Source organism: Podarcis melisellensis, assembly GCF_964234715.1.
Source record: "Podarcis melisellensis genome assembly, chromosome: 8".
Taxonomy (NCBI): Eukaryota; Metazoa; Chordata; class Lepidosauria; order Squamata; family Lacertidae; genus Podarcis; species Podarcis melisellensis.
Genome location: NC_138540.1, coordinates 36,609,778 through 36,637,635, shown reverse-complemented (window position 1 = coordinate 36,637,635; position 27,858 = coordinate 36,609,778). Strand labels below are relative to the sequence as shown.

Below are 27,858 nucleotides of genomic sequence, written 5' to 3'. Positions count from 1 at the left end.
CGGCGGAGAGCAGGGGGCGGGGGTTGGCTTGGGCCAGGCAGCCAATAGGCAGGAAGAACCGGCGGCGAGCGGCCAGGAGGCGGGAGGGAGAGCTGGAATGGCAGCATCAGCGGTGGCAAGAGCAGGGTAGGGTGCGCGCCTTGAAGCCGCTGCCTGCGCCTCTGAGGGGACGAGGATGGGGAAGGCGAGGAGGTGGAGGAGGCGGAGGCGGCGGGTGAGGAGGAACCCCTGAGGCGGCGGCGGCGGGGAGACGGGAGGGGCAGCGGCGGCGGCTGCGGCCTGAGCCGCGAGGGAGCAGCAGGAGGATGGTAATGCCGGCAGCGACGCTGGGCCGGAGGCGGAGCAGTGGTTGGGGTGGCGGCGGCGGCGGCGGCGGGGAGACGATTGCAGCCTCTTCTGGGGTGGGGCTCCGGCGGCGAGTAGCATTCGCGGAGAAGGAGCGTAATGTAGCGCCCATTGCGGGTCCCGGGAGGGAATACCTGCGCTGCCCCCCCTTCATATTTCCTTTCGCTTTCTGTATTAACCTTATTATTCTTAGTTACGGGCCAATGTTGGTCCAACTCAGCGTAGGCGCATTAGACGCGGCTGGCAGAGGGGCTTGCGAACTCCCGCTCTGGACCAGCCTCTGAGCTTGAATTTTAGCCAAGTGCAAATGCTTACCCGTGATGCTGTTGATGATGACCATAAAATTATTATTGGCTTAGTTAGACGGTCTTAATCCTACTCGGCCTAGCACCAAACCATAAATGGCCATGGTTGGCATAGCAGGTTCATTGATTTCAGGGAGTCTTCTCTGGAATAGAGAGTGGTTGGGTACATATACTCTGCAGTACTGGCCATTATTATTATTTTATTGTTACCAGTATAAAATCATTATTGGATGTAGACTAGCCGAGTTTTACTCAAAAGGAGGCCCATTGAAGTAAGTGGCCATGACTGCCTTAAAAGGGTAAAGGGACCCCTGACCATTAGGTCCAGTCGTGGCCGACTGGGGTTGTGGCGCTCATCTTGCTTTATTGGCCGAGGGAGCCGGCGTACTGCTTCTGGGTCATGTGGCCAGCATGAATAAGCCGCTTCTGGTGAACCAGAGCAGCACACAGAAATGCTGTTTACCTTCCCGCCAGAGCGGTACCTATTTATCTACTTGCACTTTGAGGTGCTTTCGAACTGCTAGGTTGGCAGGAACAGGGACCGAATAACGGGAGCTCACTCTGTCGCGGGGATTCGAACCGCCGACTTTCTGATCAGCATGTCCTAGGCTCTGTGGTTTAACCCACAGCACCACCCGCGTCCCTATGACCGCCTTAGGTTTGTTAATTTCAGTGGGTCCATTCTGAGCTGGAATTGAATAGTTGGGTGTGGATATTGTATATTACAATCAAATTATTATTGCTTGTAGACGATCTTAGTCCTGTTCAGACTTGTCCTGTTGAAGTAAGTGGACATGGTATAGGTTCATTAATGTCAGTGAGTCTACTCTGAGCTAGAACTTAGTTGGATACAAATACTACCTATCATCCTCACCATCATTGGTTATAGACAATCCTAGTCTTATTCAGAGCAGATCCATTGAAGTAAAATGGACATGGCTGACAAGTTTATTAATTTCAGTGGATCTACTCTGAATAAGAACATAGTTGGATACAAATACTACTCATTATTATTAAGTAATTAATATTGGTTATAGACAATCCTTGTTCTACTCAGCCTAAACCCATGGAAGAAAATGACCACCAGTGGCATAAGAATTTAGTTGGATACTTCAGCTCCCACTTCCCTTCCGTAGTGTTGAATTTTTAAAAATTGTACTGTATTTAGCATATTAGCTGGCCGTCATGTCAGCAAAGGCCTCTGAGTGGTTCACACAGGCTTCAGGCAATGTACAATTATAGCATTAAAATACTAAACTCAGTTTTAATTGGAGGCGTCTTCAGGGCAGGGACCTGCCCTCTTGCACTTTGTAAAGTGCCATGCACCAGTGTTGCTGCTTCATTATCATTGTAGTAGTAGTATTAGTATTGGCAACAAATACTTGTTTGTGTTCTTACTTGATTTTTATTTGGGGGAAGTAGTTATTATTTTTTCTTATGTAGTTTGGCAAATGTGTTCTTATTTTCATGTGCTTTTTGGGGGAAGTGGGTATTTTTCACCTGTCTTCTACAGTATTTAGTTATCTTACTTTGGTGATTCTTTTACATTTAATTCTGATATCAACTGCCAAACAGCTTTTTCCATACAGCATGCACAGTTAACTTGTTCCAAGGGGGTAGCCATGTTTGTGTGTGTTGCAGAAATCCCACAAAATTGAGTCTTTTTTCACTTCAAAAGTCTGACATACTTGTTGTGGCAGCTTTTGTGGACTGGTCCAGATCCCTCTTTGTAAGATGTGTGAACTGTTTGCCTGATTTATTTATTTAGTTTGCATTTATATCCCACCTTTGCTACAAGGAACTCTCCATTCTATCATCACAACAACCCTGTGAGGTAGGTTAAGTCGTGGCTGAGTGAGGATTTGAACCCTGGACTTCAGGTTCTAGTCCAGCACTCTAGAGCAGGTATAGCCAATATGGTGCTCTTCAGATGTTGTTGGGCTACAACTCCCATCAGCCCCACCAATCTGACTAAGGGTGAGGAATGTTGGGAGTTGCTGTCCATCATGTTGAGAGATTCAGACAGATGCTGCAAAGGAGTGTTTAACAATGTGCCCCGAAGGTCAAGAAATTCATTGGGTACAGAGAGTGTGTACCATTTCTACACAGAAATCAAACATGTACAATCACAGTAACCATTTCCCACAGAAATATCTGGCCGCAATATATTCCTACCTTTGATGCTGTGTTATGGCCAGATCATGGCATGTTGCACTATCACTGTGCTTCTCCTATGCTTTGCATAGAAGTACCACAAACAGTACAAATTTTGAATATTATAGCCTATGGGGCTGAGTGTTTCCATCCTCTCTGAAGGTGTGCGCCTATGTATATGTGCATGCATGTTATACATTCACTGATAATGATATTTCATTGGATACAAAAGTGAGTTATGCTGCTATACCACAGTGGTGCCTTAGTGTTGCAGCTCGGGCTGGGGAGACCTGGGCTCTGATTTTGCCCTCAGCTGAAGAGCTGGCCTTGAGACTGAGCATCTTCCATGCCAACCTACCTCACAGGATAAAATGGACAGGTGGCCATGTTTGCTGACTTGAGTTCTTTGGGGTGGGGAGAAAGAAAGGTTATAAATATAGCTAAAAAATAAATAGCAAATGTGTATGCCACACAGTAAATTTTTAAGGAAATAAGAGTCTGAGGAATTATATCCCACAAGGTGCGGTGATGGCTTGCCTAAGTGGTTATTTTAAAAAATAAACAAATAAAAATATAATTAGGCATATTTAGGGAGGAGGAGGGTAGATTTATAACTGGCTGTTAGCTGTAGTAGCTAAATAGAGCCTCCATATTCAAAGGTTGTTTACCTTTGAATACCGATTGTGATACTAATAAATAAAATGAGGGAGGGCTATTGCTTTCATGCTCTTGTTGTCAAGTTGCCCTCTGGGTAATGTATGATGTAGCATAAGAGAACAACGAAACCACAGTACAATTAAACATGATACCAAAAATAAACAGAATAAAAATCATAACATTGTAAAGCCTGTATAAGCATCAAATTGCCAGCAAACAAAACAACCCCAGGTTATTAAAATGTAACTTTGCTGTGCACTCCCAAATGCCTGCTGAAATAAACTTTCATCAGTTTCATAAAACAAACATTAGGTCTGGCCTGCTAAACTTATATATGGGAGAAAAATCCATCGTGAAGGTGCAGCTGCCAAAAAGCCTCATTTATACCCCACCCCCACCCCTGTCACTTGTGGATATTTTTTTTTAAAAAAACCTCTTCTAACATACAAGACAAGGGCGATAAAGAGTCTACTGTACTCATTAAACCACTTCATCATCAATATGAGCTACCCATATGTCCTAAATGCTCCCCAAATGAAGAGAGAGAGCAAGTCATAGTTCAGAGGCAGAGCACACACTTTGCATTCAGAAGACCTGAGGTTTGTCACCTGGTACAGCTGGGGAATATTTCTGTCTTAAACACTGGATAGCTGTGGTCAGTCAGTCAGTTTACAGCACTGATGGGGGAACTTTGGCTCTTGAGATGTTACTGATCTACAACTCCCATCAGCACCATGACCATGCTTGCTAGGGATGATGAGAGCTGTCGTTCAGCAACATGGGGGGCAGCACAGGTTCCCCATTTTTTGTACAGACAATATTGAGTTAGATGGAACAGTGGTGTAGGGCAGTTTCCCTGTTCAGAAAGAAACACACAGTTGAGTAGTATTTCTGCTCTAGATTTTCTCTGTTTCTTGTGTCAAAAGATTAAGAACTGTCTTGCTGTTGTTGTTTAGTCGTTTAGTCGTGTCCGACTCTTCGTGACCCCATGGACCAGAGCACGCCAGGCACCTCTGTCCTCCACTGCCTCCCGCAGTTTGGTAAAACTCATGCTGGTAACCTCGAAAACACTATCCAACCATCTCGTCCTCTGTCGCCCCCTTCTCCTTGTGCCCTCCATCTTTCCCAACATCAGGGTCTTCTCCAGGGAGTCTTCTCTTCTCATGAGGTGGCCAAAGTACTGGAGCCTCAGCTTCACGATCTGTCCTTCCAGTGAGCACTCGGGGCTCATTTCCTTAAGAATGGATAGGTTTGATCTTCTTGCAGTCCATGGGACTCTCAAGAGTCTCCTCCAGCACCATAATTCAAAAGCATCAATTCTTCAGCGTATCATGTCTTGCTGTATCAGACCATAATTAAGCATCCTCCTTCCAACAGCAGCCCCACCAGATTCTTCTGGGTCAATCAGAAGCACAGTGATGACCTTTTCTCATCATTTGTTCTCATCCTGCAGCCTTCAGTGCAGTAACATTTAACCACCATGGCAAATAGGTGTTTGAGGGTGCATATGTAACAAATAACCAACTTTCCCTCATATAGCTTGCTTTAGGTGTGTACATAAAAAACAACCACCCAGGGACATTTTGGGGGGAAGGAGCAAGTTGAAGGGCCAAATTTGACAGGTGGATGGAGCCACCCACTTGTCATTCACCAAACACCATAGTGACAGCAGGTGATGCTGCCCTTTGAAACCCTGACTGTTAGGACTTCAAAGCAAAGCATGGGGTAATTGAAGCCACTTTTGCAAACAGCCCCACACAGCATGGGAAGAGTCGCATAGACAAACTGAGCAGTTAAATAAGCATGTGTATATTATTTATACATGGTAGTGTTTGTTTAATGGTCTTGTAAGTTGGGGGTGGGGATCCATCCTCCCTTGATTCTCATCTTAGAGGATCTTTTTACAGCCAGTTCACCTGGAAGGCACCTATAAAGAACTTTGGTGCCCTTTTCAATCTCTAATAGTTAAGTATTTCGTCTCTGATTTATTTTGTTCTGTGCTTCTTTGGGAAACATGTCATACTCAGAACAACTTTTGACTCAATCTGAGGATGACTATTGAGTTCACTGCCACCAAGCTATTTCTGGAAATGGTTAATCCACTTGCTGCTTTCATGAAACTGTATTGTGAATTACTTTTGTGTGCAAAAAAATTGAGCAGTACTTCTGTGAACTTGCATTGTAGTCCTCTGTGCGGTGATATATTTCTTGTTGTCTGTCTCTTTACAAAACAATAAACAAATGAATCCTGTATATTGGGTTCATTCTTTTTAAAAATGGGGGAACTCTTCCAGTTTGCAGTAGCAAAGCAGAAACAGGTGGGCACTTGTTCAAGTTTTAAATAAGGATTATATAGACCAGATATCTCCAGTCACAATGAAGGTGAGGCTGCAAATATAGCATTAGGTCAGTTTTATTATGCAGATGAAATCTTCAGCATGACCTTTGTGGCTATCCAAGTATCTCTCTCTTGCCAGCTGGTTGCTGTCATAGATCTATAAAAACCTGTGTTGTTTCTTTTGAAAGTGGTTTGTTTTCTTTTGCTTTGTTCTTACTATGACATCCTTCAGCTGCCACTGATACTATCTTTTATTTTTGTGTGCAGGTCATCTGGTCTGGATTTAGCTCATTAGGACATGGGTGAAGAATCATTAACTCACTATGGGAAATCGAACAGGGGCCTTTTAGTAGGAGCATCTAATTCCTTGGCAGTTATGTTGGCAACTTGGCTTTCTTGAACGTTTCTTCTTTGTATTCATACAAAGCTTGAACCATATTGAATCTAGGTTTGTGGAGTTAAAAAAAAAAGGCAGCATGTCCTATTGGGAAGAGCGTATATTTTATTTGCTTCTCCAGGAATGCAGCATTGTAGACAAGCAGACTCAAAAACTGTTGAAAGTACCCAAGGGAAGCATTGGCCAGTTCGTTCAAGACCGTTCTTCAGGAGGACACACCAGAAGCAACCCTTCGTCAAAAAGCAAAAAATTGCAGATAGGAATCAAGATTTTGGAGCAGCCCCATGTGGTCCTCTTCGTGGATGAAAAAGAAGTTGTTGATATAGATGAGAAACGAGCAGAACTGTTGTTGGCAATTACCAACTGTGAGGAGAGATACAGTATATTTAAAAGTAAAGGTAGACTGAGCAAGGGTCTCCACATTGATGTTGGCTCACCGGTGAAAGTACAGCTGCGATTAGGAGATGAGAAATATCCTGGAGTTGTTCGCTTCAGAGGACCATTAATACAAGAAAGATCACTCTCTGGGATATTTTTTGGAGTGGAGCTTCTGGTAAGTTTTCTTCTTCTAAGGCTCTATGCATTGGGTCAAACAGACGCTGTGTGTTGCTGTAGAAACATTCTGAAAAGATGCGTAGTATGAGGCTTTTTACTTAGTATATTTGTATCCTATTTCTCCTCTGAGGAGCAGAGGCCAAAATATATTGATCCCCACACCATTTTATCCTCTCAACTAACTTGTGAGGTAGGTTGGGCTCAGAGTGTTGAGCAACCATCCTAAGATCTGGATGAACCTCATGACCAGGCATAGGTTTCAACCTCGGTCTCCCCGAAGACCAACATTTTAATTACTCCTATGACAGTTCTTAATGAGCTATGTTTTTTTCTCCTGCAAACCTAGGAAGAAGGCCGTGGTCAGGGTTTTACTGATGGACAGTACCAAGGCAAACAGCTGTTCAGATGTGACGAGGACTGTGGAGTGTTTGTTGCACTAGACAAACTAGAGCTGATGGAAGATGATGACAATGAGCTGGAGAATGACTATGCAGCTCCAGTTGACTCAATGCAGGTAGAACTTCCTCCTTTGGAGCTCAACTCCAGGGTTTCTGTGAAGATAGGAAAGAATATAGAGTATGGGACAGTTATATTCTGTGATGTCTTACCAGGAAACGAGAGTTTAGGATACGTTGTTGGAGTGGACATGGTAAGAAATTAACCTGATTCTTAACTTTTTGCATGTGTGTTAAATAGAAGTACATGCAATAGTGGCGGGGAGAGATGGAATATTGGCAAGCTACTTATGGCTCTCGATTGCTATGTATAATTGCCACCCAGCAGCTTTTTTTAGCATTGGGTAAAAATGTATTGAGTTAGGCTTGGGAACAGCCACTTGCCTGATCGTGCATGGCAAGAAAGAATCTCCTCCAGGGGATCAGATGGTGCAGCTTTACTAAAGTTTTATTTCTCCCTTGCTGAGCCATAAATGATTGCCCATGTGTATCCGCATTAGGCAGGCTAGTAAATTTATTGTATGCACTAGTGGGCTTATTTACAGGGCCTTACTAAATCTTACCTGACACTAGCCAGGCAAAATACCCATTTTCTTGCTTCTAATGACCAGCCTGCTTTGCTAAATAATGTTCCAGGGTTGGCACTACTGATCTTTTATAGTTTTCCTCTGAAAATACAGCCACGTCAATTTTTGTCTGCAAGGAAAATGCGAGGCTCTGGCGTAATGTAATTCTGTATGTTGAGTGCAATTCTCAAGCACTACAGTAACATATGCTGATCCTCGTCTTTCTCCTACTTGTGTTTTGAAACCAGAAGACTTACTGAGGCTTGAAATAAAGAGAATGAAACTGAACTATTACACCCTTAGAATATTAGTAGGCATTCAACATGAAAAAAAAATCCACCTTAATGTACTTGTTCACCCTTGCTCTTTAAGGAAGTAGGCAAGTCTTCCCAGTGCTGGAAGCTGCCTCTTAATGCCATAGAGATGAAATATATCCTTCAGGCATGAAAGCCATTTATGTACCTGTTGTGAATGGCTTCAGTTGTGAAACTTCTGGCTTCAGTCGTGGAACTTCTGTGCTGCTGACAAACTTTGCTTGGCTTTTCTCCCACCACTTGGGAGGAGTGTTTTTTTGCTTTTGTTTCAATGTTGCCATCATCAGTGTATTAGTGTCTGTGGCACATTTGTAACCAAACAACATTGCAGAATGCAATCTGTTTCTCTAAATGTGGAAGACGAAATGACAACACTACAAGTGTGACACTTGAAATGTTGTTGCAAAGCAAGTGTTTGCATTTCTTGTGAAAGCTCGTGTTTCCTGTCTGGGCTGCATGTAGCCAAGAACTTTAATTGAACCATGTAGATGGTTTCTTGAGTATCTTCACTTGGGCAACGTGTAATGGTGTTTTAAAATGATTTTTAGGATAATCCAATTGGAAATTGGGACGGAAGATACAATGGACAACAGCTCTGCAGTTTTGCAAGTGTTGAAAGCACACTTCTCTTGCATATCAATGATGTTATCCCAGGTACAATTTGTATATTTTGTCTATAAAAAAGAAAAGTGAGCAAACCCCAATTCTTAGCACACATCCTTGCGTCTAATCATAGTTTTAATGTTGCTCAGGATTCAATCATTTTGCTTTAGTCTTAAACATATATGGGGGTGGGGTGGGGACTCCACTAAACTATTGATTGGTTATCACTTTGCTGCCTTGTCTTGCTTTATTTCTGGATATGCTCCTGTGACTCCTACATGCTTCTGTATATGCATCTCCCTTCTTTCCCTCTCACTATAATGTGCCATAGTAACATAGTGCTGTATTTTGGTATTGGTGGTTCCATGGCCTTTTCCTGGTGTTAGAATTTGAAGGTTGAAGGCTCATGGTCACTGCAATGTGGCACTGGGTTTTCTCAGTTGATGAATTTTACTGCTGTATTGTAGTACAGTCATACCTCGGGTTACAGCCGCTTCAGGTTGCGTTTTTTCAGGTTACGGATTGCCGAAACCCGGAAGAACCAGAATGGGTTACTTCCGGGTTTTAGCGGTTGCGCATGCGCAGAAGCGCCGAATCGCAGCCTGCGCGCAGATGTGGGTTGCGAACGTGCATCCCGCACGGATCACGTTCTCAACCCGAGCGTCCACTGTATTACATGTGGTAGGGAAAAGGCAAAACCTTTCTTATTTGCCGCTAATAACTGAGTCTACATAATTACATGTCTGCCAGTCAGTATTTTAAGGACCATACATAGATAGTGGAAAATAGCACATAAATGCCTTTCCAGGTGGTTCTGCATTTTTCATGCAGTAATATTTGCTTAATCAGAAGGGCACTGGATTGTTTTCTTACACTTTCTTCAAAGGAATATGTTCCAGCGATGCCCACATATGCTCCGACAAAAGAATTGGCACTTGTGAGCAGTGCTTGGAGCCACAGGCAATCTGTTCTTTCTTCCCTGTTATTAGAGTGCTGCATTTTCTGTTCAGAAGCTCTTGCTGCATGGTCACTTCTATGCTGCATATGGGGCTACAATATGGAAGCTTTCGCTGCTTGGCTTTTTGACTGTGTAGCAGGGTTAACAAATGCCCTCCCTGAACAGGGAGAGATTTGGTGGTTTGTCCAGTCAGGATCTACTAAGCTGAACCACAGGGAGGAATAAGCATAATGCTAGTTTGTTGGACAGGCCTTGTTTTGACCCTTGCACTAAACAGAAAAAGTCATGGCTAGGCTGCCGGGGTGGCTAGAATTTTGTACAGCAGTCTTGTGAGATGATGGTGTCAGAAATTTAGAGGTTCACCAGGGAAAGGGGAATTGGAATTGGAATTTAAAAGGGAGGCCAGGCTGCTGTCCGAGGAGAGTTTCTTTCCTGCAGCAGGAAGTTGCAGGTGCAACTAATGCTGTTATATTTGAGCTAATACCGCTTTGAGTTAACTGAGGTGGATGGGTCACTGCAATGTATTACTCAAGTGATAGGATGCAGCAGGATCTGTGATGTACAGTACATGAACTTTAGAGAACAACTGATTAGTTTTGTCTAAGTCACTACCTGAAAGAAATTCTGGATTTCACAAGTATTACTGTGACTTGCTTTATATCCTAAAGGTCTATTTTGTACTAAACTGATGCTTTAAAGCTAATACTATCTATACTATGTACTGTGTGGTGGTGTAAGATATCTTAACCTTCTACTCTATTTTAGAGGCTGTGTCTCAAGACAGGAGACCTCCCAAACTTGCCTTTACATCTAGAAGTGGCTGTGACAAAGGATTCAATCATAGTAAGCCAAAGTCTACAGGTACTTTTACTCAACTACTATTTAGCAAAATGCCAGGTATTTCTACTGTCCTTGTACATGAGATTTGTGACATGCAGTCCCTTGGAGTTGTGGGTTCAGAGGTGGGTTTTCACAGAACTGATCCCACATGTTTTGTAGAACAGTGGCTCCCCAATAAGTGGAATGTGTAACAAGATACTACGTTTGCTTGCATAGTTAGCATACAAAGGAGGTTAGATTGTACATCTTGTGAAACATTTCTGAGGATTTTCCTGTCTTGCACTTGTTTTGTAAAACTCTTCCCCCAGACTGAGTGCATGAATAGCCTACACATGGCTATGGAAGTAGAACTTTTTGCTTGGTTTCAGTCGGCTCTGACCAAAGTGACATATGCCTTAGTTACATATTGTTTGTATTACTGTAACCCGCTACCTCTGACTGCCTTTAAAGAGTGTTCAGAAATCAGCTGATTCAGAATGCTGCAGCTCAGCCTGTTGAACAGGGCTGGGTATAGGGAGCATGTACAACAATCTTGCTGGTTACTTGACTGTTTTCTGGTCACAATACACAGTGCTCGTTGCTACATATAAAGCCCTACTTGACTTGGGGACCAGATACCTGAAAGACCGTATTTTCCTATTCAAGCATGCCTGGGTTTTTTTTTTAGATCTTTGGTAGAGGTCCCTCTTCCTGTCTTACCAACATCTTAAGCACGTCTGTTGGTAACTCAAAAGAGTGCTACTTTGGTGATTGCTTCTAGACTCTGGAATTCTTTGCCAAGGGAGGCCTGACTAGTCCTTCTCTGATAACCTTCTGCTGGGAAGCAAATACACTTTTATTCAGACATAACATTTAGCCTCATAAGTTGACTGTTATAGCCAAGGTAAAAGTTGCAGTTTCGGCAACTGGCTGTTGTGTGTGTTGGTTTTAAGGGATGTTTTTAAGCTTTGTATTTTTTCTTGTTAGTCACCTTCAGCATCTTTTGATGGAAGGTGAAATATTAATTTAACAAATAAAGATTATAAATGGATAAAGCACTTTGTTCCATTGCTCTGGAAAGCATTAGAAGTGGTTATTACTGCAATTTGCAGCATGTTAAAGGCTAACAAATGTATTATGGCAGGAACTTATGTGGGCTAGAGTCCATTTCATCAAATGTGTGAACCTTATTCTCACTTAGGAGGTATATGGAGAAATCAACAGAAGCTGATCCATTAAAAAATGTGTTCATCCCATTGCAGCAAAAAACCCACAAAACCTTGTAGCATCTTAAAGACAGCTACTTCTCTAAGAGCAGAAAGGCCAAGTAATTCTAACCTAAAGTGGCCAATTAAATCCTCCATGTATGTTCCTTTGGAAGTAAACATTCTGAAGTGAAAGCTCCATATTTTTGAATTGTTCCTGCAAGTAATAAAGGGAACAGAGTTCCACTGAATAGGAGATGGAGGAAGTTAAAGAGGTACAGTTAATTGTTTGCAACTTGAAAGGTTCTCTCTGTGTAGCTTGAAAACGCAAGCTGAGAACATTAACAATATGGGTGCCGAGGGGGTTATACCTTTGTTGCAGAGATTGGACCAGATGATTGGCAGGTTTCTTTCTTAAAGTTGTACAAGTTAGATTCTGGTAATGACATTTTTACAGACCCTACTCTTAATAAGCTTAGCAGGAAGACTTGGTTTAAAGGATTGTAAGGCTTGTTTTTTCCCATAATGCAGCATTTTTTATGTTTTTTTTCCTCCCCTTTGTCTCCTTTATGACATGGTTTGTGTCTTAGGTGCACTCTCAGACCCTGGAAATAGAAACAGATCAGAAATTTTCTACACTTTAAATGGCTCTTCAGTAGATTCCCAACCACAGATGAAATCAAAAAACACATGGTGTATTGATGAAGGTAATGAGAGACTAGACATTAAGTTTGATCACAGGCGTAATAACAAATTATATGATGATTAAATATACTGCCTTCAGATTATTCTGGCCACATTTTGTGTGTACTCCCTAACAAAAGACTTTTTAAAGGGCTTACTTCAGTTGAGATGTGTATTATTATCCTGTGTAGTGGCCAGAATCCAAAGAGCTACTTAAGCTCACATGAGGGGCTTGGTGCTAGCCCAGGGGAATTTACTTTACTGTCTCATTTGCACAGCTGACCCCTATACAAACTGCTTTTGAAAATTGCCCTCTTTTTCTGAAGCAGTTTGCTATGGTTGGGGGCTCTGAGAAAAATGAGTGGGCTCACAATGTTAGTTTTCCTTCTTCTTTGGATCCTGGCCTAAGTTTATTGAATAACTCAAGGCATTTTACTTGGCACATCTCACATAGTAACTTGAGCTTTTCAGCCATAATAGATAATTCCTTAGGCTACATTCTGTGCAAATTTGAGCCTAGCCTTCTTATTAGACCAGCTGGACTGTAGGCACAGGATGCAAGATGCTTATAAATAGTAACTTACCACTATCGCAGCTTGTGATCTCATATGCTGAGCATTGACTCATGATTTATTTACATATCTTCAGGTAGTGTTGGTGACTTTATTATTTGGAATCTCTGAGTTGACAGGTCCTGCCTTTGCTAGAATTAGATTGGGGTGCAAACTTGTGTTTTTGAATTACAGACTTTTCCATTACAGAGTGGCAGCATTCAGTTTTTTCAGACACAGGACCCAGCTAAGTCTAACATGCGCCATGAAATTCAGTTTAAATCTTTCTGTTGTATATGTTTTCCCCAGTTCCTTCATTTTATTTTTCTGAGAACATTTACACTGCACACATGCTAGGTTTTCTTCTCCCCAGGGAACTTTGGGAATTGTAATTTGGGGATGGAGGAAAGAGAACAGTACTTTCTAGTGATTTTTTGTTAACTGTGCTGAATTACAATTCCTAATGTTTTAAGCCACAACAGTTAAGCTAGTAGTGTGTAACCAGTGTAAATCTGTAGTACTAATGCATTGTTTTCCATCTCTCCCCATATGGGATCGTAGTTAATGAGTTGCCCAATAGTCTTCTTTAATAATAATAAACTGCCAACACAAATGCAGAATGCACCCGGGAAGTTACATTTTGAAGAATACAGAACAGTGGTCTCCACACTTTCCACGTTCAGGGAACCTTTTCCATGCCAGCTTGTCTCCTGAAGAACCCATCTGCCATAGGAACCCTGTGCACTGGAGAGGAAACTGGAGAGCTTTATAGGGTGTACGTACAGCTCGTACAGAGCAAAGACCAAACTTGTATGGTACTTCTGATGCCTGCATGAACTGAAAGCATGCAAGAACCCCGACAAACACAAACATTCACATTCAAGTTGGGATCAACGCAGAAGACTGGTAGCAAGAACATCAGTTTCATAGAATTTAGTAGAAAAACCACTCCTTTAGTTGTAATTAAAGTAACATCCTTACATTGCAGCTAAATGTTCATCAGTTTTGTTGACTGGCAAATTAAAGAAAAATCTGATGTCCTTCTGATCTTTCTGCTTCCTCTGAAGATTTCTGTCAGAGTAAGAGCATAGATATTCACTTGGAAGTAGGTCTCATTATGTCCAATGGGGCTTACTCCCATAAATGTGTGTATAGGATTGTAGCCTGAGTCTCTTTGTTCTCTCCCCCATCCCTCCCTTGGAAAAATGATGGGGAAAATGCCTGTCCCTTGTTACCTCATCTCGCTTGGATTTTTCTGAGCAATTGCCAGAATATGCTGTTTTAAATATAAGTAGGTCATTCTTTCAGAATAGAATCTAGTACAAGAGAGAGATGCCATGCATATTTTACTCCTTTTGTGTAGAAAGCACACAGCATTAGTTCAGACACTTAGTAAATATTATTCTAATTCATATGCTTATTTACTGTTTTTCTAAAAACAATTCAACAGTTGCTGAAGATTCTGCAAAGTCCCTTAACGACTCCTCTACTGGGTTTGGGCACTCTTCGCCGCCGCTGCAGCCTCCCCCAACGAACACTTTATCTGCCGAAAACAGATTCCATTCCCTGCCTTTCAGTCTGACTAAGATGTCCAGCGGCAGCAATGCTATTGGACACAGTCCGCTCTCTTTATCTGTACAGTCGGTTATTGGAGAGGGGAACGCAGGGGCCACCCAGGAGAGCACACCGCCGATGGTAGCGCCCATCAACATGCATGGGCTAGAAGCAGGTTCCTTGGCGGAAGTAAAAGAGAACCCACCTTTCTACGGAGTAATCCGTTGGATTGGGCAGCCTCCGGGAGTCAACGAAGTGCTAGCGGGGCTTGAACTGGTAAATAACGTTCGTTTCAAAAGTTTGCCACTCCTGCCCATTTTATGTCCGGCTACTTCTTTTCTTTTAAGAGACACCTGAGCCCTATTCAGGAGCTCTCCCCTCTGCGCAGTTACCATCACATAGCGATTGGGAGAGCAGGGCGTGCTTCTTGTCCCTGCCGACTCTGTATCGCAGTCACCACTTCCACAGTCCTCCAGATCATAGTTCTAAACTGCATGTGGAGCCCTCATGAATAGAAACATCTCCCTCCTGCAAAGGCTTGGGGACTGTTGGCAGAGCGGGGTGGGAAACAGAAGCACTCCCCTTAAAAAGGTTGGTAATTGCATGGGGAGCGGGACGACACCTGCAGAGGGCTCTTGTTCTGCTGAACTTTGTAGTTCAAACTTGTGGCGTCAGTAGAATCTGATTCTTAGCAGTGTGAAAAGTTGTAGCGTGATTCACAGCACAGATTTACCTTGCCCCACTTACCTCTTCAAATACAGTGGTACCTCGCAAGACAAAATTAATTCTTTCTGTGAGTTTTTTCGTTCTGCGAGTTTTTTCGTCTTGCGAAGCACGGATTCCCTGGGTATTAACGGTTTTAAGAAAAAGGAAACAAACTCGCAAGACGAAAACGCAAGCCCATAGGGAAATTCGTCTTGCGAAGCAACTCAAAAAACGAAAAACTCTTTCGTCTTGCGGGTTTTTCGTCTTACGAGGCATTCGTCTTGCGAGGTACCACTGTAGATGTTCAGTTTACCTCTTGCCTTCCTTGACAGAGGCAAGTAACAGTTGTGTTTCCAGGCAAGCAGAAAAGTGGCAGAATTGCATCTCTCCTTTCCGTGCTGCCCCTTTGGCTTTGACTGGAAAGAGTAGCATGGAGATACTGTATCCAGGTCAGTTGCAATGATAAAGAGGTGAATGAGCAGCTGGAATAGTATGGATCCAGTGTGTGTGTGTATGTGTGTACATACACTCAGTGATTCCATGACTATTTGAAAAGCTGAGATTCTTGCCTTGCTTAATTGCCTTGAACCTGGAGTTGTCTGACCTATTCTGTTCATGTGGCAAGACAGTCTCAAAGGAAGTGCTTTATGCCAGGAATTCTAGGTTAAAGAATTGCATTTTAAAAACTTGAGGGATCCCTTTCCACATCAACATTGAACCCCTTGCATGCTGCAGAAGCTTCTGGGAAAATGCATTCAAGAAATGTGTGTGCAGGGCACTGGTAAGATCTGTTGGGCCTTGCTGCCATCCTGCATCAGCTGGGCATTTTATAAGGCACACTTGCCAAGCCCCCTCTGCAGCTTCATATTGCTGGGGAATATAAGCAAGCTGTTTTCCAGAGAAGCCTCTTCCATTATTGGACCTTCTCCTTCCTGAAACCGTGTGAAAGCCACTAAATACCAGCAGGATGATAGTATTTTAGATGCTGGATACACTCGCAATGTAAGACTTGTTTAATTATCGTAGTTTACATGTACTCAGTATCTGCTTTCTCCCTGTAAAGAAGCAAATTACAACAGGAAATGTAAACTGGTGTTGAAACCTGTTGCTTGTATATGTATTGCTGTATTTGCTAGTAAGCTATTTTCTTAGCAAGTGGCAAAAAAACTTTTGGGCATAATGAATTGATGTTGACATTAGAGAGAGAGATTACACTGCACAGCATCCTTAAAATCATTGCACTTAAGAATTAATAACATGCATGCTCAACTCCCGCATGGCTAAACAAATGTTGGTACCTTTGCATACAGTAATTCCCCATGGAACTTGCTGTGGGCTGATGTATTTTGTGGGAGGGAAGCAGAACAATCCATCACCACACTTGGGGAAAAATTGGGGTGGTGAAAAATAGAATGCACTCATATTTTCATTTCCCCCCATCACCTACAATGGGCTAGCAGACTAAAAATGAAAGTTTTGAGCTATCTGTTCAAAAGGTACGCAAAGCACTTGGATTTGCTCTCTCCAAATGCCTTATTAAATTTGCATTTTCAGTTCTATGTTGAGCTGTCCATGAGTTTTGAGTGTTTAGATAGGTGGTCTCTTTTTCCGTTGACTTAGGTTTTCCCCACCGAAATAGTTTTACAATTGTAAATAGAATTTTCAGAGAAGATGGCATTGCTTAATGTGGCTTTTAGCATGATGTTGCTGTGGCTTAATCAGGTCATCCCTTTAGAGTGATATGGCAGACTCGGCACACACAGTGCAACCTTGTCAAACACTGCTGTTGCTTGACTGCCATTTGTTTTGGCCTGTGTGGGCAGAGGCTCTTGGGGAGACTGGAGGATGCTTACAGGATTGCACCCAGTTCATGGCTTCATAGCCAAAAAAACTATTAGGAGCTTCAAATATGATATTAAGGAATAGCTTCCAAGGTGCTGCATGTGTTAGTTTTTCCATTAAGGCAGGTAAGTCTGCCTGTTTGCCTTTTCCAGGAAGACGAATGTGCAGGCTGTACTGATGGAACATTTAAAGGAACTCGATACTTTACCTGTGCACCCAAGAAGGCTCTCTTCGTTAAGTTGAAGAGCTGCAGGCCAGATTCCAGATTTGCTTCATTGCAGCCTGTGTCCAACCAGATTGAACGCTGCAACTCCTTAGGTATTGCTCTTTTCTTTCCCTCTGTTTCCTATTTCTATCTAGCCATGTAAAATTAAGTCTCTCTCGATTAGGAGTAAATTTAATACATTTCCATATCAATTTATTTATAGTTAGCACCTTCAAAAGGCTTTTTAAAACAAAACAAAACCTATTTGAAATGGGTAACAAATGAAAAACACTTGAACAAGCAGATTATTGTTTTATTGTTTACTAAATTCCCATCCTGCCCTTCATCCTGAAGGAGCCCAGGACTGTTACAGTAGCTCCAGCATCCGGGCAGGTTGATGTGGGGAAAAGCACTCTGTCAGGTATTTCGGACCCAAGTCAATTAGGGCTTTATATGTCTGTGTTGAACAATGGGCTCATTAGCAAATTGACAACCAGTAGACTTTATTAAGTAAGAAATGACTGTAAAAGAAATGCTAGTTTTCATGCTGTTGCTTCCTATACTTAAGGCATCTGAAGTATATTTGAAATTATTGTCAGTTATAGCTAGTATTTGGAAGTATCAGCACGAAGATGGCCTCTGTGGTTTTAGATCCTTGTTTTTTATGGATACTGAAGATGTAAAGTACTACAGGCTTGGGACACTTGAGCTTTTTGACATGTATGAACTGTCCTCTTTAACCTCACCATAGCATCTTCAGTGTTGGTTCATTATTTCTAGCAGGTTACCTTTTTTCTGTGTTGGAAGAAGTTATTTCCGTGTTGCACAACCCCCTGCCATATCTGAGAGCAAAAAAGTCTGGCGGGGGGAGGTGCTGGAGGAAATTGCAAGAACGTCCAGGTGCAAAGGGAGGCAGGATGATCAGATATTGCTTGGTTGTGTACGTGGGAGAAATTAAACTGCCAAAGCCAAGGGACTGAGGTGGAGGAGGAGGAGCAGTTAGCTACTTCTATGCAAGCCATACCAGTCAAAGAATCCCTGAGGCCTCACCATCTGCTTCTCAGTTCCTCCAAGGACAAACACTGCCACTTCATTCTCCCTTGCTGCTGCAGCTCTTGGATCCACGAAGAAGTTTGAGTCCCTTGCTTACTCTCAACCTTTTGTCTTTAAGCTTTTGGGGGTTACCTAAGTGAAGTGGTTGAAGAAAACACTCCCCCCAAAATGGAAAAAGAAGGTCTAGAAACTATGATTGGAAAGAAGAAAGGAATTCAGGGTCACTATAACTCCTGCTACCTGGATTCCACCTTGTTCTGGTAAGTATTTAAGGAGCTGTCCTTTAAACGCCTAGATGAGGGGAAAGGACATGAGTGCACAACAAACAGCACAAATATTTCAGATGAAAGTTCAGTAGAGTGACATTAGCCATCTATTGTGCCTTGCTGTGCAATGAATGGAGCTCACTGAAAGTAGCTTGACCTATAAAAGTGAGGAATTCAGTGTGGGTGATTTTCTCAGTGAAGCCATTTCCTGATGCTTTAATCTCAATCTGCTGTGTCAGATTTCTTTTTGGGGAGGCTGGGAAGCACCTCACTGCCTCTTGCATGGCTGGATGAGTGGATGAGGAAGGAGGACGTAGTGGCAGGTGAAGGTCCATGGGGAAAGTTGTGAATGGATCAAATGAGGTGACACTACTGGGGTTCTGCTGTGGCCTTGTCCACAGTATGGGATGTAACACGACCAGCCTCTTTATTTATATTGCATTTATAGAATACCTAGCTCTTTGTGATAGATGGCCATTACAGCGGAGTCTGAAGTTGCAAAATCAACTCTGCTTTGTTGTGCTTCCTTAACACATCAAACACACCTGTCCTAATAATGCAAAAATACATGTGTACAAAAAACAAGCCAACTTGAGAGCAGCAATAGCAGCCAGGCAAAAAAGCACACAATCTACATTACCAGTTGGAGAGCACCTGATCCTTCCCTGTCGTCGCCTCACTGTCTTCTACAGCAAGGATGGAGAACCTGTGGCCCTCCAGAGGTTGTTGGACTGCAACTCCCATCAGCCCTGGTCCTTATGGCCAGTGGTCACAGATGATGGGAGTTCATCAGCATCGGGGGGGGGGGGGCTGCAGATTCCTCATCCCTGTGCTACTGGCCTAAAACTTTCCATAGGTTTTAGAGTTCTTCTCCTCCACTTTCATGTAGGGTGGTGGTAGCAGAGCCGCATCTGCTTCCTAGATCTCATAAAATTGTGATGTAGCAGCCAGCTTCTTAACCAGCTGTTCTCTCCAGGAAGTAGATGACTGTGAGTTCTCTGCCATAATACTGTCAATAAATAAACATAAAAATAAAGGAAAAACCCTCTCTGCAGGCCCTCATTTCATTGTATGACAGTTGTATTGACTATCATAATCTCTTGAGAGTGGGATTGCACTTCTGGCTGCTGTTTGACAGCTTTGACTAAATCTCACCCTGGCAGCAAGCTTGCATTTTCCCCTCGAGAAACTGGGAGGGATGGTATGCTTCTGATGTCTTTCAATCAAAATTGCCTAACTTCATCTCTCCTACTTGTAGTCTGCTCCTTATTCTACTTGCTGCTCCTTTTAATATTTGATGGCAGAGTTCACATTCTGTATACTATGCAAAGTGGCTCAAACTGTATGCATAGTAGCCTCAACTTTTGGCAAGACTGGAACAATTCCCTGCCAAAACTCAGATCCTCTTGCTGGCAGTAAGGAATAGTTCTAGTTTCTTCTGTTAGTAGCAGCAGTCCATAGTGGCAATGCAAGAGTGAGATGCCCTTCACAAGCATCTCAGCTTTAGGGTATCCTCTATTGTTGCTGTATTTCCAGATTGAAATTAGCTTCTCCCCTCTTTCAGCCTGTTTGCATTCAGCTCTGTTTTGGACACAGTCTTGCTTAGACCAAAAGAGAAAAATGATGTAGAATATTACAGTGAAACTCAAGAGCTTCTGCGGACAGAGATAGTCAATCCTCTCAGAATGTAAGTACGGGCAAATGAATTGTTTCAAATTTTTCAATAGTTTTCAAAATGTATTCCTTGCTTACCATTTCTAGTCTTCCCTGTACAATGTATAGATAGGTGGAGAGCCGAGTGTATTATTGGCAAGTACAGGCAGATGGTGAAGGCTTAGAAATGTAGCCTGCACCCTAGAACGTGATCCAGAATCCTATATAACATGCAGGTATTTCTTTGGCAGAATTCCTTGAAAGCAGAAAGTTTGGAAATGACTTTGCTAAATCAACCTCCACAGTTTCTATCTAGCCCTTTCAACTCTTTTCTTGTTTAACCCATACTGCTTTTTTTTATATAGTTCCAGCTCCCTGGGTTTTGTCAGCAAGGTGTGGCATTCCTGATGTGGAACTCAATATCATTTCTGCTGGGATGAGTACAATGAGAAAATGAAAGGGCCCTTTGTTTTCATTCCTAGAAGAGCAGTTGGAAGAATGTTGCATATATTCAGAATAATGTATGGAGGCTTCGAAAAAAGTTGGCTCTGAGTATAGCTTCATTGCCCTCAATTCAGAAAACCGATATACTACTTCAAAATGTGGAGCTCAGAAACTGAGAGCCCGTTATTAGGTTACCTTAGCATTTTCTTTGTTGCATGTTCTCATTCTGCTCTACTAATGTGTGAAACAAGGAAGTTTTATAGTTAGCCATTCTGCCAGTTCTGTGTATCCCCTAAAGCTCCATATTCCTTTGAGGTTCACCATTTCTCTCTCTCCTCAGACTCTTCATCTTTTTATTCTAGATATGGATATGTGTGTGCAACAAAAATAATGAAGCTGAGGAAAATCCTGGAAAAAGTGGAAGCAGCTTCAGGGTTTACCTCTGAAGAGAAAGGTAACTTGATTTATTTCTTTTTATTTAAGAAGTTTATATACTGCTTTTCATTGTATATCCCAAAGTGGATTACCAAAAATAAAATGCAATTTTATTTGAGCTTTACCAAACTCTGTAGCATTGGTGAGGGAAAGGGAGTGAATAGGGATGGGTGTTTCGGTTACAAACTGAATTGTGAGTGATATTGAGAGAGATGGTTCTGAGCTGGTGCCAGATTTATTAGTGACTGCCAGAATGTTACTATTTATCAGCAAAAAATCTGAAATACCACCCATTTCAGAGTTGGATCAGAAAAGTTTGAAATATGATGTGTGCATAATAATGTCATTAGAATATTAGAGAGTTTCAGCTAAGTTTGTGGTTTTTTTAGAATGATAATAGAGAAATTGAGTCTTGATAATCTTGACTATTTAACTGTTTTTATAAATCTTTTTGTATTCAACCGTTTATAAAATATGCTCCCTGCTCTTTGCCAGTGTGGTTAAAATGATTTTTTTATGTGAACATTTATTTTAAAATTATTTGGGTCTTACATATTAGTCTTTGTTTGATATACAACTCTCTTTTCCCCCCAGATCCTGAAGAATTCTTGAATATTTTGTTTCATCATATTTTGAGAGTAGAGCCACTGTTAAAAATAAGGTAAAATATTCCTCTGCTTAAGTCATGTTTCAAAATGAAGTTTCGGACTTCCAGGAACATGAGCTTTCAGAGAATGTTTGGTTGAGTTCAAACCTGCTTTTTAGAGGTATAAAATTCTATAAGTCTGACTGCATTCAAGACATCGATTTATGATGGAAATGCTGTGAAAACTGAGTTGAGCTTAATCCTTTGCCTGGTGATCATAGGCAACAAGGAACTTTACACAGGCAAGTGGGTTACAGGATGCCGGGTGTGGGGCAGGACTAAGCACTGCCCCTCCTTCTGGCAGCCCCCTGCATTTCCATGACTGCCTTGTCTACACCCCACATAAAATCACAGCCTACATATTTAGTTTGCTATTAAAAAAATAACAAAACCCACCACCAGCCCCTCCTATCACTAAAAGCAGACTAGTAAAAAAGGGGGGGCATCTAGTAACTAGTGGTCTTCAGTGTATGGGCCTTTAGTTGTGTATCTCTTTAGATTTTGTACTACTGTTTATGACATTGAGGATTCCCCAACACACACCTCTGTTCCAAAAATTGCTATGATTTTGGGAGGGGTGTCTCTGTGTTGTACTGTATACAATCCAATTTTTTATACATGTTCAGACTGGGCCAAAAATTTAGCTCTGCCTAATAAGCACACAAAGTTGCTCACCTGATAAACTAGTAGCTTGAATTTCCCCTGCATTGAATTCCTGATTGGCTATGACTACCAGGCAAGTTAGTAAATATAAAGCAGTTTTAGTTTCATCCTTGACATATCGAGTGTTTGGGATGCCCCCACAAGCTCTCATATCCATTCCTTCTTCACAGTCGTGCAAACTTTCCCTTCCCTGGCTCTCCCTTGTTAAGTATTAAATATGATTCAGCAGTACATCTGCTTGGGCACAAATGACTCTTGTTAAACAGCGGTTACAATCTGTATAGCTGAACATTCATTTCAGAATTTCAGAATTTCTTACATGAACACCCATGTAGGAAAAGAAGCTTGGATTAAGACTAAATTAGTTGGACTTGGATCCCACAATATGACAAATCATGACTTAAATCCAATTGAAAACAATGGTACTTGAGATCAACTAACATAATCTGGATCCAGCTCTATTTTTTTTTAATTGCCTTACAAAATGCTTAATCTTTCCCACTCCTTTCCCAAAGTTTTTTTTTTTTTTAGTTTTTGTAACAGAAGACATTTGTCCAAATGGATGAAAGAATAGTTAAATGTCCTTTTGTTCATCATTTAGCCTTATCATTTTTTATCAAAATCTGTTTTGAAAATACTCTCTTTTCTTAGATCAGCTGGTCAAAAGGTTCAAGACTGCTACTTCTATCAGATTTTTATGGACAAGAATGAGAAGGTTGGAGTTCCTACAATTCAGCAGCTACTGGAATGGTCTTTTATCAACAGCAACTTGAAATTTGCAGAGGTTTGGAGGATATTATTTGCTTTCATAAAATGTTTACCCATTCGATATATAATTTCACTAAAACAGCTGCATTTTTTTCTTGGCTCTTGCTAGGCACCCTCATGTCTGATTATTCAGATGCCTCGATTTGGAAAGGACTTCAAAATGTTCAACAAAATCTTTCCATCACTGGAATTAAATATCACAGACCTACTGGAAGACAGTGAGCATAAAATATTGTTCATGACACTGTGGCTGATCATAGAGTATTTAGAAATAGTTTTATTGCTTCTGGTATTTGGTGGTTTTTGGCTACTGCACAGACTGGTGGTGCTATAAGCCATGTGAATCAATCTACAATCAAGCAGTATATAAAGTTTATGAAATAAAACAAGTGTCGAAAGCCAGCATAAAGTGGTGTTTATTCAGCATTCACCAAAAGCTGTATAATGAAGATGCCAGATGCACATTTGTGGGGTGGAAGTACCACGACTTAGGGGCAGCCACCGATAATACCTTTTCCTGGGCTGTCACCTAACCCTCCTTCAAGCTTTTGGGAGTGGTCAAATGACCAATAGGGTCTCTCCGCTGATCTTAACACCCGAGTGGATCTGTAGGAAATGGTAGTCCAGCAACATCTAGCGAGTCACAAGTACTTTACTCTGAATGTGTATGGAGTTCCCTGGTGGTCTCCCATCTTATCCATTCTGCTAAGTTTCAGAGGTACTTTGAGGGCCTTCAGGTTCTTCTTCTTCTCCATCAGCTTATTAATTGTTAAATAGAAGAAGAACTGAGCTTAATTTCTGTGTGCAGCCCTTTGGAAAAGTATTTTCTTTTTCTCATCAAAATTATGAATGGAAGCATTCCATCCATTTTGTTCACCTTCCCTCAACCAACCAGTTGGGTTTTTTGGCATGAATTTAAAACTGAAGGAATTCTTTATGGCTTGTGTCTGCAGAGTAGAGATTTATTTCACTGATGCATTTCTTTTATAAACATGCATGAGTGAAATATATGTGTTGTAAACAGGGCAATATATGTTGCTTTTCTTTTTGCTTCAGTGTTGGAGAAATTCTTGCAGGAGTGTTGCCTTGTTCTGTTTCAACAATATATCAAATTGTGTTGTCTTTCACTCCACTTTTTTTGTACACAAAATCATGATTTGCTGTAAAAAGCACCCCTCCCCCCCTGTTTATATGAAGGCATGCCTATGTTTGTCTTAACATGTTCATGCTAACTAACACAGCTTTGAAGGGATGGCTGCTTCCACTGTTCATACACAATTTTGATAGTTTCATCTTGCCAAATACAGCTCCTAGGCAGTGCCGTATCTGTGGAGGACTTGCAATGTATGAATGCCGAGAATGCTACGAGGATACCGACATTTCTGCTGGGAAGATCAAGCAGTTTTGCAAAACCTGCAACACTCAGGTAAGTTACTCTTTCAGAATGTCTTGGGACTGGTGTCTGCTCAGAGCTCAGTGCCAGGAATCTCTCCAGGGCCAGTGGGTGCCTTCTCAGAGAACTGAGAGATTTAGTTTCCTTCAGATAACAGTAAGGCAGAAGATGACCTTGCAAAAAACTTATTCTAACCCTCCTTGTCAATTACAGGTGCACCTTCATCCCAAAAGGCAGAGTCATAAATTCAATCCAGTGTCTCTCCCTAAAGATCTACCAGACTGGGATTGGAGACACGGCTGCATCCCTTGTCAGAAGATGGAGTTATTTGCCGTTCTTTGTATAGAGACAAGCCACTATGTGGCTTTCGTTAAATACGGCAAGGGGGACTCTGCTTGGCTCTTCTTTGACAGCATGGCTGATCGGGATGGTATGTCTGTTCATTTGACCTCATTTCCTTTCTCTGGTGTTCATGTAGCTTTGAGTAACCTTGACTGGAACTTCGGAAATACACTTTCTCCAAAAGGTTTCCACAATTTTGGCCACTAGTGTAAATTGAATTACAGTGGTACCTCTGGTTACATATGCTTCAGGTTACATACGCTTCAGGTTACAGACTCCGCTAACCCAGAAATAGTGCTTCAGGTTAAGAACTTTGCTTCAGGATGAGAACAGAAATCGTGCTCCAGCGGTGCGGCAGCAGCAGGAGGCTCCATTAGCTAAAGTGGTCCTTCAGGTTAAGAACAGTTTCAGGTTAAGTACGGACCTCTGGAACGAATTAAGTGCTTAACCCGAGGTACCACTGTAAACTTAATGTAGTGAACCTTCTGTCTTTAATAATATGAATGAGCAGTGTTAATAGAAATCCAAAATATAGTAAAAATAAGCTTGAAATAGAGTAGTGAGTGTCAAGACTAGAGCTAGGGAGACTCACCTTCAAATCCCACTCTGCCATGGAGCTCAGTGGGTGACCTTGAACCTGCCACTCGCCTACCAATCCCACCTCAGAGGGCTCTTGTGAAGAGACAAGAGAGGGCAAAAGTACATATACCACCCTGAGCCTTTGGGAAGAAATGTAGGGTAAAAATGTGATAAATGAATGGATACTGGATGCCAGATCTTTGAGTCCAGCATAAGACATGCACAGAATATGTGCCCTTTATAAGAGCTTACCTTCAGGTATAAAACTCTTTTTTTAAAAAACCAGTAACTGGAATAATGACAGTTATAATAGGTGGAGTATACACAGAAGGGCAGTTTGTATACTATGAATGTCTCCTGAGTGGATGCAGTACATCTCTTCACCCGGCAAGCTTCCCTTTCAGTGAAGAAGCATTTGTTTACAGGGGAATTTTTTTTTAAAACAGCCTCAATCTTCTCTTGCTAATCTGTTGATCTGGGGTTGCCACTGCTCCCTGCTCTCAGTGCCTCCACATGCTTAAATGTTGAGCTTGCTTCTCTCGCTTTAGCCCTGAGATAGGGAGGCTGTGGCCCTCCAGCTATTATTGGACTCTCAATGCCTGTCATCCCTGGTCAGCAGTAGGCAGAGTTAATGGGAGTTGTAAGTCTGTCAGCGTTTGGAGGGCTACAGGTTGCCCACCCCAATTCAGTCCTATCCGTTGTCTTCATTCCTTCATTCCCTGGTCATGCGGAATGGGCATGAAGTTGAGAATTGGCATTTAAATAGATTTATAATTGAATGTCAAACTGATTTTAAAAAATGACATGGTGAAGATTTAACTGGCATCAAGGAGAACTCATGCTCCTTACCATTGCACACCAATGGGAGGCTACAGTCTCAGGACTGCATAGTTGGTAATGAATTGTGTCCCCCCCACCCCCTTGAATTAACCATCTGCCCTCTCCTTCTCCTTCTTCTCTCAAAAGGCGGACAGAATGGCTTTAATATCCCTCAAGTGACTCCATGCCCAGAAGTTGGCGAGTACCTGAAAATGTCCCTTGAGGAATTGCATTCGCTGGACTCGAGAAGAATTCAAGGCTGTGCACGAAGGCTACTTTGTGACGCTTATATGTGCATGTATCAGAGCCCAACCATGAGCTTGTACAAGTGAAAAGTTGTTGTCTGGAAGAAGGGAAGCAGCTTCCCAGCAACTTGACTGTGGCCCAAGAAGATTCAGCAGGACTGTCGGCGCACTTGCTCGTGCATCTGTTGCCGGCAATGGATGCTTCAAAGGGGGTGGAAAGCAAATGTCTATGGCAAAAGAAGTGCATATTTTAAAGAAGGGGTGGAAAAAACCTTACAATGCAATGTTCTGTTGCTAAAGTACTTAATAAGCATTTTGCACTCTAGGAAGTGCGTGTGTGTGCGTGTAGGGTTTTTCTAAAAAAATAAAAGAGGTCTAAATGAAGCTATTAAAATGTTTAGGTTGCATTTTCAGGGGAGTTGTGTACATGGAGTGAAGTTTTATGTGTTTCAAAATTGCCTTGTGGAATTTTCTGCATAGACCTCATCCAGGGAACCACAAAGCCTAAGGGAGAGATGTGTGTTTTCTCCAGCATTGTATAGGTTGTACAATTAAGGCACTTCACCTCTGTAATACACTGGATGCTGGCCTGAATCTTGGCACTGAGGCTTTTGTTTTGCTTATTTTGACCTGGTATAAGTTAAATCACAACAAGAACAAAACATTTTATTGTGTTGAATGAGTGTGCAAAACGCTGTCTGTTTCCTCCATTGTATTCCCCTGGACCAAGAATGCTCAGTGTTCCCTTTGTAGCTAATGGTTGCCTGCTGGAAAACGGTGAAGATTAAGCTGGTGTAAATGTTTTGTAGCTACAAGTTGGTGTTTAGACTAATTCCCATAGCTGGAAGCATTTCGGAGTTTTCATTCATCCACACAACTCACTCAGTCTATTCTGTGAACTGGATGCTGTTTGCAGGATCATCTCTGAGCAGGTTGTGTGGATGATTCATTCTGATGTCATGCATCCATATTGGGTGCACCCACATAAAATTCTTCTGAAAGGTATTCCATGCTTTCAAAGTATTACATTGGCACTGTGTTGACTTTCAGTGGAAGTTTGCTTTTAAAAACTGCTTCTTATACTCTGGTATTAGCAAACTTCCCGCATGTCTGCTTTTATGGATTTTTTAATCCCCCTGCCCTGGAACTTCTGACTCCAGTGTAATTTTACTTCTGAGAGTCAAAGACCATCCTATGACTTGCAGCTGTGATTGGTAAAAAGAAGGTGGCAAAGTTGATTTAGAAAGGTTCAAAAACAGCAGGGATGTTAAAGAGCTAACCTTTAAAAGTGTCCTTTTCTAGTTTGCTTGTGTGTGTGTGTGTGTGTGTGTGTGTGTGTG

The 27,858-nt window shown here is 42.0% G+C and overlaps 1 protein-coding gene and 1 long non-coding RNA gene across 6 annotated transcripts in view; one reads left to right on the top strand and one right to left on the bottom strand.

Moving 5' to 3' along the window:
* Nucleotides 1-27,120, top strand: CYLD (CYLD lysine 63 deubiquitinase). 5 transcript variants are annotated; one of them, XM_081924023.1, is made up of 17 exons: nt 1-126; nt 6,067-6,749; nt 7,098-7,400; nt 8,635-8,740; nt 10,413-10,508; nt 12,262-12,378; nt 14,357-14,736; nt 17,160-17,325; nt 18,384-18,525; nt 20,096-20,218; nt 20,991-21,082; nt 21,658-21,724; nt 23,024-23,156; nt 23,250-23,358; nt 24,448-24,566; nt 24,747-24,963; nt 26,421-27,120. In XM_081924023.1, exons 2-17 carry the CDS (start codon nt 6,276-6,278, stop codon nt 26,603-26,605), a joined length of 2,829 nt encoding a protein of 942 aa, XP_081780149.1. In that variant the 5' UTR covers nt 1-126; nt 6,067-6,275; the 3' UTR covers nt 26,606-27,120. The 5 variants fall into 5 exon arrangements, with proteins under 5 accessions (XP_081780149.1, XP_081780150.1, XP_081780152.1 ...); XM_081924024.1 differs by having other exon boundaries at nt 84-214; XM_081924026.1 differs by lacking the exon at nt 1-126 and adding an exon at nt 221-308 and having other exon boundaries at nt 7,098-7,265.
* The window catches only part of LOC309377186, a 976,085-nt gene continuing 975,105 nt past the window's right edge, over nt 26,879-27,858 (bottom strand). The window contains exon 2 of the long non-coding RNA XR_014171478.1: nt 26,879-27,816. This is a non-coding gene — a long non-coding RNA (uncharacterized lncRNA). The remainder of the gene's footprint in view (nt 27,817-27,858) is intronic.

Bases quoted from the DNA above. Each gene is read 5' to 3' on its own strand.
- CYLD (XM_081924023.1), top strand. From the start codon at position 6,276: ATGTCCTATTGGGAAGAGCGTATATTTTATTTGCTTCTCCAGGAATGC. The intron at 6,750-7,097 runs GTAAGTTTTCTT...CTGCAAACCTAG, and splicing joins TTTTTGGAGTGGAGCTTCTG to GAAGAAGGCCGTGGTCAGGG. The intron at 24,964-26,420 runs GTATGTCTGTTC...TTCTCTCAAAAG, and splicing joins CAGCATGGCTGATCGGGATG to GCGGACAGAATGGCTTTAAT.